This window comes from Myotis yumanensis, unplaced genomic scaffold (genome assembly GCF_028538775.1).
Source record: "Myotis yumanensis isolate MYYU_CA2020_CCGP unplaced genomic scaffold, mMyoYum1.0.hap1 SCAF_1, whole genome shotgun sequence".
Lineage (NCBI taxonomy): Eukaryota > Metazoa > Chordata > Mammalia > Chiroptera > Vespertilionidae > Myotis > Myotis yumanensis.
The window spans coordinates 48,477,270-48,492,156 of record NW_027223752.1 but is presented as its reverse complement, the minus strand read 5'-3'; the positions used below and the strand labels follow the sequence as shown (position 1 = coordinate 48,492,156).

The 14,887-nt window shown below is 39.1% G+C and overlaps 1 protein-coding gene across 1 annotated transcript in view; it reads right to left on the bottom strand.

The window, feature by feature from the left end:
- The window catches only part of L2HGDH (L-2-hydroxyglutarate dehydrogenase), a 40,363-nt gene that overhangs the window by 4,196 nt on the left and 21,280 nt on the right, over positions 1-14,887 (bottom strand). The window contains exons 7-9 of the mRNA XM_070420006.1: positions 8,763-8,930; positions 7,692-7,849; positions 6,397-6,528 (exon numbers count right to left, since the gene is read on the bottom strand). Coding sequence (XP_070276107.1) covers positions 6,397-6,528; positions 7,692-7,849; positions 8,763-8,930 — 458 coding nt within the window. The remainder of the gene's footprint in view (positions 1-6,396; positions 6,529-7,691; positions 7,850-8,762; positions 8,931-14,887) is intronic.

Sequence of the window (14,887 nt, the reverse complement as noted above, 5' to 3'; positions counted from 1 at the left end):
TGATCCCCGGCCCCCATTGGGGAAATGTGCAGGAGGCGACAAATCAATGTGTCTCTCCCACATCGATGTTTCTCTCTCTCTCTCTCTCTCTCTCTCTCTCTCTCTCTCTCTCTCTCTCTCTCTCCCCCACCCCCCCTTCCTGTAACACAAGTATTCTGTAATGGGGGTGGGGAATCTTATGAATCCACTAAATCAAATGTATATTTTATTTGCTTGATCTCTTCTATCAACAGACCTAAGATCATTCACCACAATTGTGAATTTGTTGTTTTCTGCTTACAGTTGTGTCAGTTTTTGTTTTCTGTACTTTATATTATGTATATGCAATAAATTTATGGTGATCCTCTTAACCTCTAATAATAATTTTTGCCTTATGGTGTATTTTATCCGAAATGAACCCAGTACTCATCTTTCTTCTAATAAGCATTTGCATAGTATATGGATGGTTTTTTAAATCCAACCTAACAATCTCCATCTCAACTATTAAATACATTTACATGTATTGCAATTACTGATATGTTTGATTTTTACCATATTACTGGGGTATTATTGGGGTTTTTCTGGGATTTTCCCATTTCCTTCTTGACTTACTAAGTTTTCTATATTCTTTTTTCCTCCTTTATTGACTTGGAAATTATATAATCTATTTCTATTCTTGCATTTAGTTTTATTTATTCAGATGGGACTCATTGTGCATCCTGAATTTTGTCTTTTTTGTCAACTCCAGAAAATTCTCAAGCACTCTTCAAAGTATTGCCTCTTCTCAATTTTTCTGCAATTTCTCTGAAATGTAGTCTGGAATCTTCTCATTTTCTTCTCGATGCCTTTAGTACCTACTACCCACATGATGGATCTTTGTCTTGCAACACTGTTCTATAAATGCTTCAAATTTTAATTTACTGATTTTCTCGTAAGGTCTAACCAGTTATCTAACTTAGTCATTTGAATTTTAAAATTTAAGAACTATATTTTTAATTTCTAGAAATTCTAATTATTTGGTTTCCAAATTTGCCTAAGGTTTTGCTTTTTGTTTTTGTTCTTATTCATGTTTTCAATTCCTTTTAATTCACTGAAGCATATTAGTTTCTAATATTACCATTACTCAAAGTTGTGGGGGCCTTATTCTGGTATTTACTCTATCTGCTTACTCTCACTTGTGGTGTTTTGTAACTTTCGATGAATAGTTTTTGTTCAGCAGGACTTTATCTGGGGGAAAACTGGGGGGGTTGGGTTGAGGTTTTGTCCCTCCACAGAGGTTTTACATTTGCTTCTATCAGGTGCTCCAGAGGTATTGCCATCTTGGGAACACTTTTTTTTAATGGAATTTTTAAACATATACAAAAATAGAATGAACAGTATAATGAACTCTCATGTATGTATTACCCAGATTCAATAAATAATCAACATAGCCAATCTTGTTTTATCTATATTTCCACTCACTGCCCACCTCTCTCCACTGGATTATTTAAAAGCAAATTCCAGCCCTGACCGGTTTGGCTCAGTGGATAGAGTGTCGGCCTGCAGACTGAGGGGTCCCAGGTTCGATTCCAGTCAAGTGCATGTACCGTGGTTGCGGGCACATCCCCAGTAGGGGGTGTGCAGGAGGCAGCTGGTCGATGTTCCTCTCTCATCGATGTTTCTAACTCTCTCCATTCCTCTCTGTAAAAAATCAATAAAATATATTTTTAAAAAAGAATGAGCTTTAGAAAAAATAAAAAATAAAAGAAAATTCCAGATGGCACATCATTTCACTACATTTCTTTTAAAAGGATTCTTTTTAAAAAAAAATGTATTTTTATTGATTTCAGAGAGGAAGGGAGAGGGAGAGACAGAAACATCAATGATGAGAGAGAATCATTGATCAGATGCGTCCTGCACCCCCCACAATGGGGATCAAGCCTGCAACCTGGGCATATGCCCTGACTGGGAATTGAACCATGACCACCTAGGGCAATGTTCAACCACTGAGCCACGCCAGCGCTAAAAAGATTCTTTAACCCTTTGCGGTTGTTTGTCTACTCTCAGCCACCAATGCTTTTTCTTAACTCTATTCATTCATGTATCAGTTCATAATTTCTCTGAAAGCTCTTAAGTGTCTAAGCGACCTTGTCACGAACCAAAACATTGCCCCGACAAATCGGAGATATCGAAACTCAATATAAACAAACGCGGTCGTTCCACACTCGCCATGCAAAACACCGTGGCGAGTCAGTCGCCTTTTGAGAGTGAAGAAATCGACAAGCTTCGGAGATACTTCGCAGAATTTCAAATAAAGCTTTACAAATTACGTTTAACTGTAATTAGGCATTTTCGCTTGTTAAGATGTTTCAAAATAATACTCCAAAATGGCAAAAGAAAGTTACCAAAAGAAGTGTACTGCGAATCTGAAAGTAACGATGAAGAGTTTTATTTTGGCACCTTGAATACTGACTCTGATGTAGAAAGTGATAACGTTTGTAGTGATTCTACTAGTAGTGACGTAGTTCCAAAAAAGAATTAATAAATCTTGTTTATCCTTCATAATATTGCATGTTATGTATCACTGCTCTTTCAATGGAAATTAATTCCAACGAGTAAGACACCCATGTCCAAATTTAATACGACCACAAAGGGTTAAAAATAATAATAATAAATGAATTATTGCTTAGTATCATCAATATTTAGTCTTTAGTCAAATTACCCTTCTCTCTCTCTCTCTCTCTCTCTCTCTCTCTCTCTCCCCGTCTCTCTCTCTCTCCAAACAGCTGTGAGGAGAGGCCCAGGGTTCTAGATTTTTAGGAGATTCTACCCACCCTACTTTCCCCCTTCCCTCAAGACCAGGACAGACAAAATTCCTAACACTTCCTTGGTGCCAAGGGGAATTTTTTAAAAAGACTTCCTTTTCACTGAGGGTGCAGCCCTTCAAGAGTCCCTGGATTAACCCAGGGGTCTCAGTTCCAACTTTTTACCTTTTACAGACCCAAGGTCTCCTTTCCAGCACTTGAGTGGCAATTAAAATACAAGTCCCTAATGTTTTATATCTTGTTTTCTGTGGTTGATACATGAGTTTATACAACTGGAAAAATTCACTGACCACTTAAGATCTGCATTACTTTACTGTATGTAAATCACAAAGCAATTAAAAATAAAACATAACTATATTTCTATAAAAATCAGCCAATCCTCCCTATCCCTCCAGGACAGCATCAAGCACCAATTCCTCTCAGTATTTGGGTTTCCTATTTCCCCTCAGTCCTCACTCCTGGGATGCCCCTACCTTACTTTCTCGCACTCCCGGCTATATGTATTTCAAAGGATTTTTATTATATTTTCTCCAGACTCTCTTAGTGTTGGGTAGTGTGCGAGTTACCACATTTATTAGTTTAGTGGTTCTCAACCAAGGGAGATTTTGCCCTCTAGAGGACATTTGGCGATGTCTGTAGAAATTTTTGGTTGTCTTAACAAGGAAGTACTGCTGGCATCTAGTCAGTAGAGGTCAGAGATGCTGCTGAACATCCTACAGTGAACTGGGCAGTCTCCCAAAACAAAGACTTATTTGGCCCCAAATGTCAATAGTGCCAATACTAACAAACCCTGATCTAGATCACCTTTACTGCAGGAATATTTGGCTTTCACATTTGCCTTTCACAATGACACAGTACAGTCTTTAGCTATCACTCAGGATGAAAACATCTTGCCTAAAAATTTACTCTAGAATCCCCCCAATATGATATTTTTCAAAGTGAAGAGTGGGAAAAGGAGAGATTTTGGCATTTATGTCTTCATCTTTTACATCCTTGCAATATTAACAGATACAAACTGCTGTTGGATTACCATATCCAAATTAATCACAGAGCAAGTTAAAGGACTTTAGAGTTAAAATTAAGAACCTTAGAGATCAGATTTAACAATGAGAAATTTGAATGCCTAATGCATATATATTGACAGATTGTAACTTTACATTCCAATCTAATGTTCACTATTAAGTTACTGTCCAAGATACTCTGGCTAGGCAATGAGAAGTCAAACTGGATGCTCATTGGTGGTTACTGCAATTTAAGAACATAATCCTGAGCTAAATATCCCATTAAAAGTGCTGCTTCAGTTCTCTTTTACTATCCAGAACTGCTTAATATGCTTCTGTCTCAATATTACTGGTACAGCATTTTTGGTTTTACTACAGTGGGTTGCATGATAAGCAAGAACTGGACTTCAGAATGTGGGGAAGTCTACTGATCATTATTATTATTATTATTATTATTTAATATTTTAGGCATATGACAAAGTACAGAGAATAATATGATGAACATGTGCTTTCTTCACAAACAGCTTAAGAAATAAAGCATTATAGATATGATAATAGCCCCTGTGGAAATCTCTGGATCCCATTCCCTTCTCTCCCCAGAGGTAACCACTCTCCTGAATTAGGTGTTTACCACTATATTTGGTTTTATTTTCACATTACATGTGCAATCCATAAATAATATGTGGTATTGTATAAACTTATATAAATGGTATCAAACCTATCTTCTACAACTTCCTTTTTTATTGATAATTTCCCACATTTAATAGCTATAGGAACTGAATAAAAGGGAAGAAGTAAATGGAATTACTTTTCTATCTCCAAAGAGAAACTCATCTGTGACTGAGGTGAATTTGTCCCTAAACGCACCTGCCTACAATGCTGAATACCCTTCTCTACTACCTGCTAACGAAAGTGGTAACTGAAATCAACACTCCCACAGGCAGAGACAAAGAAGTGTTCACTAAAACCCACCAGCCCCAGTCCAGTTCTAACTTATGAAATCCACTGGTCTGAATTGTCTCCCTCAGGCTTTTACAAAAGGGTGGTAATCGAATATGAACAGTGAATTCACTGCAACTGTTTATACACCTATTGTATTTTCCAAGGAATATCAATAGCAGTAACAGACACCAGATTTGACCAACTTATTTTAGATATAAAACATAACAAGTTTGCTAAAGCGAACCACTGAAAACATAAAAGCCTTTATTTATAGATGAGTGAAAGAAAATAAAGCCTAGATATTTTTATCCCTTCCATTTCATAAGGTAAGTAGAGGGGTGAGAGAGATAAGAGTAAAACATTAGCTGGGTTTTCATAGTTCTTCTAAGGATTCAAAGAGGCTGGTCTGTGAATGACATATTAGAGTCAGACTTAGACCAGGACGTTCCCCTAAGGGAGACAGCTGACATGATGATTGCTCTCTTCTCAGTCAAGCTGCTGACATTTTATACCAGTCAAGTTTTGCAGCTGTTACTGAGGCGACAGACATTTAGTTCTCTGAAGATTCATGGGATGGATTCATGGAGGGGAGTATCTCAAAGTACACTGCTGATTAGGCCTAACAAATGGCTTATTCGGGGGAAAAGGTGAAAACCATACAAATGTCACCAACGAGAAAAGGAAATAGGCTCAGGTAGCATTTAGGACAACTTACAGATAAAGTCCAGAAAGCTTCTGACCTTTAAGAAAACAAAACAAAACAAAAAAAAACACACACACCAAAACAATTTAAGTAATCCTTCCTTTGACTCACATTGGTAGTTACTACATTACTTCCCACTTCTGTCCTGAAAATAGAGTCGCTGAGTGGAGTAGAATCCCCAAAAAGAAAAAAAAAAAGCAGTAGGAAAGAGGTAAGGTAAGTTGCCAAGTATAGGAGTGGTTTCTAGAAGATTTTAAGAATCAAACAAAATAGGGCATTGTAATGTGTTTATTACCTAATTAGTTAATACGGTGACCACTGATCTTATACAGAATTAAAGGAAAAGGCTTTGGAATCACAAGAGGCAGAAGCCAGGGAGAGCTTAAAAATTCCTGACAAGCCCTGGATGGTATGGCTCAGTTAGCTGGGCGTCATCCTGTGCGCTAAATGGTTGCCGGTTCGTTTCCGGATCAGGGCACATACCTAGGTTTTGGGCTCAATCCCTGGTAAGGGGTGTGCAGGAGGCAACCAGCTGATGTTTCGCTCTCATATTGATGTTTCTCTCCCCTTCTCTCTCCCTCCACCCCTCTCCCTCCTTCTCTAAAAATCAATAAAAAATCTTTTTGAAAAAATTTCAGACAAGATTTTTTTATCATGAGTGATAGCTAGACACAAAGGTGACGGCGGCATATTAATACTGATGCAATGGAGATTTCAGTTTAATGCTGTAAGGTAGTCTAAATAATTATATATGGTAGATGTAGTTCCAGCACTAAGGGCCACCACGCAGCGATGCCCAACTCATGCACTGCAAAGGGAACACAACAACTTGCTGGGAAAGAGAGAGCACACAAAGATTCAGTGGGCACACCGACTGAAAGGGAGCCTATGAGTCACCAAGTCAGAGCCACCTCCCAAGTTCCCCAAAATCACGACTGTACTTACAATCCTTATGGCTTTTTCTTACCTAAGTATATCACGGACAGTAATTTCAGGGATAAACTTCTGAAGGTGTTTCACTGTTGCACTGAGAAAACAGGCTTTATACATCTCACTGACTCCATAGGAGAAATTCTGGGAAACCAGTTTAATCAAGCCACTGGAAACAGAAAATAAAATCTTTGAGAGAAAGGAATTCTTTATTACTATTAAACATCTTTACAACTATTAGATTTGGACAGGGGCATCACAAAAATCTAGGCAAAGTCAGAAAAACCACATATTAAAAGAAAATCAACGTTTGGCCACTATAAGAAAGAAACTTCATCAAAGGAATGCCCTTCAAAACCAAAGGTAAACACCTTTCAAAGGTAAACACCTTAGATGACCTGAGAATGCTGGCTTCAAACTAGAATTCTATAGAACCTGCCACTAAAAGGCTTTCTGATACAAATGTTACATGTTTTCAAAACACACCTAAAACGCATTAGCAGATCTCTACCTCAGGACATTAAAGAAGTAAGATAGATGTTTACCTTTTTTTTTTTTTTTTAATCAGCCAGAGGTAAGATACTCTAGTAATGATTCTCAAGTGAGACTCCATGTAGTCTATGTATATATGTATTTTTAAAGGACACATGCTAAAAAACCCCATCCCAAACCTTCTGTTTCAGAATCTGTAAAAGGTGAAATTCAAGTATAACTCAAAAATCTTTCTAATAATTTTGATGTGAAAATCTCTGGAGAGCAACACTGCTAAAATAAACCATCCCCCGCACCCCCGCCTCCACCCCCAAAAGACAACCAAAAAAAAACAAAACAAAAACAAAAACACACAACACCTTACTGAGTTCTCACAATAAAGTAAAGATTCTGAGTCTCGGGTCAACACACTGTTAATTTTCCACCGAAGGAAACAACTTTGGTTGTCCGAAGTTTCTCCAGTGGTTTTCAAAATGATGGTGACTGGCTTGAAATCACTTTATCAAAGTAAGCCATCTACTGGTTTTGAAACTTTTTTTTTTTCAAATGCAACTAGAAGGTTAGCAAAACAAGGTTTGGATCGTCACATATGTATGTGACTGGGTCTTGGTCTTGTTATTTTTAACCAAGACTTCACTCTGGATTGTGAGAATTTCCCTGAGGTAGTTAAAACATTATTCTTATTCTTCAAGGCTCTTAATTTAGATTAATTAAAAAAAAAATCAATATAATAATCACAAATGTGAGGATTTACCCAATAAGTAGAATTTCAAGAAAGACAAAATTTCCCATGTGAAAAATATAAACACACAAAGTCACTTTTTAAAGTAAAGTAGTTACCTCTTGGTAATTACATCCGTAATATCTCGGGCACTGAAGTCAAAGGGTTTGTAGCCCTCTCGTTTGAAGGCAAGAACGGCATTAGGCCCTAGCCAAATACTGCCGTCCATCCTTGGTGTGAAGTGAACTCCTAGGAAAGGAAACCGGCTATCTGGAACCTACGGATTTAACGCAGCAAAGAACTGTGAGCCCTGCTCCATACTGCATGTTAGCATGCATGCAAATATTCAAGTGGTAATATAAATCACTTTCTTCCCATGCATTTAATTTGTATTATTTTGATCCGGACTGAGATATACTTTTTATTTACATGCTTCTGCCTAGGATGCCACACAGAAAACACTGATGCTACTGACACTAATACACACTCCCATCTATTCCTCTTTCTGGGAAAAGAAAAAAAAAAAGAACTGTCCTACTTCAGGTTATCCCTCTCCCTACCCTCCCACCACACCCCCAACTTGGGATGTATGTGGCTGGCAAGTAAAATCAGAGCTGCCAGAAACACACACTCATTCATAGGACAGGCTTTTGTAAAGTCGGAATGTACCGGGATAGAGCACATGCAATGGATGTTCTGGCAAGGTCAAAAACTCTAAGTAGACAAGTATTAGTAATTCCGTCTGGTTCAACCTAGTAGTTCCATGCAGAATGAACTCTTCATTAAAGGGCTCTGTCTTCTCCATCATGAAACTACAGAGTGGCCCTTTTTCTGCACCTATAGGTAGAACTGAGAAAGAGGGCTGGGTATCTGGGCATGCAAAAAGGGCAAGTTCTCTTATGAGTGTTCCACCAGATAGGAGGGAGAATTGGGTTATTTCTTGCTAGCCCTTCCCATGATGCACTCATGCTTTTTGAAGACATGTACTGGTGGGCAATTTAGTATAAGTTAATGACTATGATACCAGAATAAATGTTTAGGAATTTAACCATAAGAGAAAAAGATAAAAAGCTTGTATAAAAAGCCCTTCAAAATATCTCTTAGTTCTGACCCAGGTAAAAGTTTTTGTTTCATTCCCTTTCTGCCCCGTCATCTTGAGAAGGATGAGACTGCAAAAGCATCATACCTACCGGATAAATATTTCCTTTCACAAGATAGCATTTTTCTGGCTTCAAGAGCAAGTAATCCCCCCGGAATGGTACAATTTGAGGATCGGGACTGCAGCCACTCAGCTCGGAAATACGGTCTGAGTAAAGCCCTGCACATGTCACAACATACTGACATTGAACTTCCTCTCCCTAGTGTGTAAAAGAAGAACAATGATTTTTAGAAAGCAGAAAAACAGGTGACAGAAGAGACAATAAATAAGTATACAGAAAGGGACGTTTTTCTTTTTATTCCTTTTAAAAGAGGAAATTAAATGCAAGTATCAGCAACATAAATTCTTCAGCAATTAGGTGGCAGCTAGAAACTTAGGGTAGTGGCAGGCAAGAGGATGTCACCTTAAATTTTGTCCTTTAATGATTCAATGGTTGACCTACCTAGTGAGGATACTTGACAAGAGACTACACACAACACACACACACACACACACACACACACACACACACACACACCACACTTTACTAAGACCATAGAACTTCTTAACTATTTGTTGCATGAAGAAGCAAACTTCATTTAGATGTCCCCCCACCAATTTGGCTGCCTCTGTATTTCAGACAGCTTCTCCTATCTTATCTATGAGTAATTATCCTGGTAATTATCAGGTTGCTTCACACTACAAGGGCAACCCACCACCAACCAATTTTTCCTTCCTGTTCAATGTCTACTTTGCAAACTGAGGCTACTTTCAAAACCCCATTCATTCAATCCACATTTACAGAGTACACACACTACAGTCAAGGTTTGCTTTAACAACTAGGAGACTGCTAATCTTAGGCTGTGGTATTTCCCCATAAATTTTGTTTGTGATTATCACCTACATATTTTTAGATGAACTCTGCTAGGGTTAGCCAATTTACTACCCTATTTCCTAAATAATTTCATTTAACCCCAATTCACCACCACACTCCAATTCCCATCTCTTTACTTCTCACACAGTAAAAACTAGCATCTCCTTGTAATTTCTTGTTCTTAGATTTCCTCCCCAGATGACCTGTTTCTGAAGCCTCAGAGTTCTCATCTGTCCTAATATTCTTTCTTTTCAGCCCCTAGTGGTTCAGCCTTATTCTATCTTTGTATGCATCCTATTTTTGCCTACCTACCAAGGTAAGCCTCTTTTCAAGATTTATTCAAGTCACACTTCTGACAAAAATTAGATGCAACTTCTTTGCAGTGAGTTCAAATTAGCTAGGCTAAACCATGATAGTTTTAAGACACTTGAAGTCAAAGGGCTATGTCAACAACAACAAAAAAAATATGACTTCTCCTAAATTGGTTAATATCTTTCCTATTCATCTGGAGTTATATAGCAGAAGTACAAGAAATATTTTATGTGATATGAATCTACTAGTCCTTACTTGAAATGTCAGCAATTCTCATATTCTTACAACATAAAATGTAGATAAGCCATATGATAAATGTAATGATAAGAGAATTTGTAGAATGGTACCAGCATTCTAATAATCTAACAGTTCTCTTTAAAAAACTCAAGGAACAGTTCCAAAGGAAGACATGATTAAAAACTGTCACAGATCTCTGAAATCATTTTATGATATATATGAAACAATAATTATATTCACACTAATTTCATATCCAAAATGTAAATTTAGGTAAACATCAAATGATACAGCATTTGTTCAAAAATACCTTTCTTTAAAAAATTAAACTATTCATCTCTATTGCTATTTCATAAGTGAAACAGACTTTTCTCCTATATGCAATCTATAAATTTTAGTTTCCAAATCCTCCCCTCAAAAGTTTTTTTTTTAATTCCTTTTCTTTTAACCTCATAAAAGCACAGATGTTCAATTTGGTAAGTTGACTCAAATTTTTAAATTATTATTTAACTAAAGGAATATGCCAAAATAAAAGTCTACAATTATAGCAACTGTGGGTGAAATATAACCCACTGTTATCCCATAGGCCCCTGCTCATCAGCCATCATATGATGCCATACTCTAGTGAAAATAACCCATAGGTAGGGACAGAAACAGACTTTTAATCCTTCTTTGAATAGAGACGCTGGTTGCTCTGCCAGCAGATCTGACGGGAGCAGATAGTCATGTTTTATGGAGACTTTGGAAGGCCCCTGTAGGTGAAATCCGAGCACAGAATTTACGACTTTGGAGGAAAGTTATACCACCCTCTGCAGATAATTATCCTCCTTTTGAGAAAGTGCTTCTGGCTCTGACTCAACATTTGACCACAGGCCACCAAGTTACCATGTGAACTACCCATTATTAAGACGGTATTATCTAACTCACCAAGCCACAAAACTGGGTGTGTACAGTAGCACTCTGTTATCAAGAGGAAGTAGAATATACAAGATCAGGGTTGTATAGGTCTTGCTGCAGAGGCAAGTGGCTTAAATTCCCATGACCTCTACTCCGACTAAATTACCTCCTCCTGCCCCGGCCGGTGTTCTAAATGGTTAGAGCATTGGCCCATGCACTGAAGGGCTGTGGGTTCTACTCCCAGTCAAGGGCATGTACCTGGGTTGCAGGTTGGATCCCTGGCCCTGGCCAGGGCATGTGCGGGGGGCAACCAATCGATGTGTCTCTCACATCTATTTCTCTTTCTCTCTCTCTAAAAACCAATGGGAAAAATATCCTTGGGTGAGAATTAACAACAAAATTACCTCCTCCCTCTCAACTTGCCCCTGTGCCCCATAGGAAATTCTCTATATCCAGTTGGCCAAGGAAGAAAAAATAGAGGCCTGGTTTACAAATGGTTCTGCACACCATTCTGGCACCACTCGAAAGTAAACAGTGGCAGCACCAGAGCCCCACCTGAGAGTGGCCCGAAGGACTGTGGAAATGCTCCCAGCAGGTAGAACTTTGAACACTATATTGGTTGTTTATCTCACCCAGAAGGAGAGATGGCTAGAAGTATGCATCTACACAGTTGCATGTGCAATGACTGATGGTTTGGCTGGCTGGTCAAGAAAAGGAGCTCTGAGAAGAGGTGTGTGAATGGACCTCTTCAAAAAGGCTCGGAGGATACAGGTATTTAAGTTCCATACTGAAGAGTAAGCTCACTGAAGAGTAACTGGGGCAGAGGGAAGATTTTAATAATCAGGAGACAAGATAACCTACTCTGTGAACAGTAGTTAGCCTCTTTCCCAGCCACCTCTGTCCTTAGTCAATGACTTCACAAACTAAATGATTATGGCAGTAAGGATGGAGGTGATGTGTGGGATCAGCAACATGGACTTACTAAGGCTGATGTGTCTATAGCCACTCAATCTGCTGTTGGGAGAGTGCTCAGTCTCCCAATTTAAATAAAGGGGAGGGGGGCAGCACTTAGTCCTCACTGGAATAGACAATTGCTGTGGATATAGATTTGCCTTCCCTACCCACAACGCTTCTGCAGAAACCACCACCTGTGAACTTAATCAATTTTATGTTATTTTACCCAGAAGCATGACTTCTGATCAGTGAGCTTATTTTACAGTAAATGAAGTGTAATGATAAGCTCATGCTTGTGGAATTCACTGATGTTATCATTTCCAACCGCCCCCCGCTCCCCCTCCTCCCCGCCCCGCCCTGTATCCTGAAGCCGCTGGGTGACAGCGTGGAAAGGACTTTTGAAGATTCACTAACAGCACTAGCTGGCTAGCAACACCCTGCAGGGCTGGGACAAGGTCTTCCAGAATGCACTATATGCTCTAAATCAGTGATTAATATATGGTATTGTTTCTCCCATAGTCAGGAATTACAGCTCAGAAAATCAAGAGGTAGAAATGGGAGTAGCACCTTACACAGTTTCTGCTTCTAATCCAAATTTCAGCTTCCTCGCCCCACAACTTTGGGCTCTAATGGTTTAGAAGTCTTAGCTACCAAGGGAGAAGTGCTTCCATTAGAGAATAAGCAATGGTTCCATTACACTACAAGTTAATACTGTCACACTTGGCCATTTTGAGTTCCTCGTGACAGTGAATCAAAAGGCAATGAAGATTACTGTACTGAATGGGATAATTTTTAAAAATATACATTTTTATTGATTTCTGAGAGGCAGGGAGAGGGAGAGATAGAAACATCAATGACAAGAGAGAATCATTGTTTGGCTTGCCTCCTGAATGCCCCCTACGGGGGCATTCACAAACCAGGCAAGTGCCCTGACCAGGAATCATACTGTCTAGGACTGAATGGGGTAACTGATCCTGACTTTCAAGGAGAAAGAGAGTTGCTACCACACAGAGAGCTTGGGAATGATAAAGAGGAGTATGTTTGGCCCTAACCAGTTTGGCTCAGTGGCTAGAGCGTCGGCCTGTGGACTGAAGGGTCCCAGGTTCGATTCCGGTCAAGGGCATGTACCTTGGTTGCGGGCACATACCTAGTAGGGGGTGTGCAGGAGGCAGCTGATCGATGTTTCTCTCTCATCGATGTTTCCAACTCTCTATCCCTCTCCCTTCCTCTCTATAAAAAAATTAATAAAATATATTTAAAAAAAAAAAAAAGAGGAGTATGTTTGGGCTATAGATCTCCTGGCCTATCTCTTGGTATCCCCACACATTGCTATAAAAGTTGATGGAAACCACTACAACATAAAACAGGCAGGGCTGCTAATGGCAGAGACACTTCAGGAATAAAAGTTTGAGTTTTCCTGCCAAACTAGGAACCATGACCAGCTGAGAGGCTTGCCAAGGGCCAAGGGAGTATGGAATAGATAGTGGAAGAAGGAAATTATAAATATGACCACATGATTGGTGACATAAATGAGGAATATAGTTATGAGAAATGTAGTAATTTCTTCCTTACTGTGAAATAAAGATATGTCTATAATTAACCAATTCTTTCTTCTTCCTCATTGTTATAAAATGAATTGTGTTCCCCTTTCCCCAAAAATTCGTATGTTGAAGCCTCAACTCCCCATTTGACTATGCTTGGAGATAGAGCCTTTAGGGAGATAATTAAGGTGAAATAAAGTCACAGGAGTGAAGCCCTAATCTGATAGGACTGGTGTTCTTATAAGAGAAAGACACCAAAAATTGTGTGTGCTCACATTCTCATATTCTCTCTCTCTCTCTCTCTCTTCTCCTTCGTTCTGTCACTATAGTGGCACTGTCACTATATGAGCATGCACAGAGAAGAGACCAATTAAGGTCACAGTGAGAAGGCAGCCATCTACAAGCCGAGAAAGCTCTCACTAGAAACCAACCCTGATGGCACCCTGATCTTAGACTTTGAGCCTCCAGAACTGTGACAAAATAAATTTCTGTTGTTTAAGCCTGTGGTATTCTGCTATGGTAGTAAGCATGCCTTCAGTTGTATGAAAGATAGTTCAGCCTTGTAGATGGAAGCATGATTTTATTACTGTCTTTATTTGGAAAGTAAATGTGGTTATAAGGGGTGTGAATGGATGGCAAACTGAAAAGGGATGGACTGTGGGAGGTTATACTGTGTCAATTTGATTAAACTGGGAACTATGCTTGACAGAATCCCCTCCCTATATCGTTCCATCTTAAAGTTGAACAAAATAGGAATTGAATGTGATTTGACAGGTAGAAGTAAAGTAGCAGCCACTATTCTCTGAAGGTCACTCTAGGCCACGGTGCTGATAAACACTCACTGCCAAGTGAATTATAGCTCCACACCCAGCTCTGCTTCCCACATACTGATCCTACTGACCAACCGCTGTCCTACCCAAGCCCTGGCTGTAGACAAGAGCTGCCCCAGATCTCCTCATGAGCTTCTCATTTGCGGTTCCACTTCAGCAGGTGGATACACTTTGGCTTCTCAGACTGGCTGGATACGCCTCTAATCTACCAACTCTCCTTCTGAACCTTGACTTCCCAGGTGGTTCACAATGTGTCAGACCTAATTCCTACCATAAATCCGACTACACTCATTACGGACTCTGCTTTCCTGACTGAACTCTGACCATTCAAGAACACACAGCGAATGCAATACGTCTATCTATCAAATAGTTCTTGTTTTAGATTATGGGAAGATGAAGGAAGGCAGTCTATCACCCTCTGTACAACCTACACCCCCAAGTCTTCTCATTAGTAGAGAGTTGATAAGTTAATATAGATAAGCAGGTAGAACAATAAAATATCTATCAGTTTTGCCTTAAAATTAAATACTCCAAG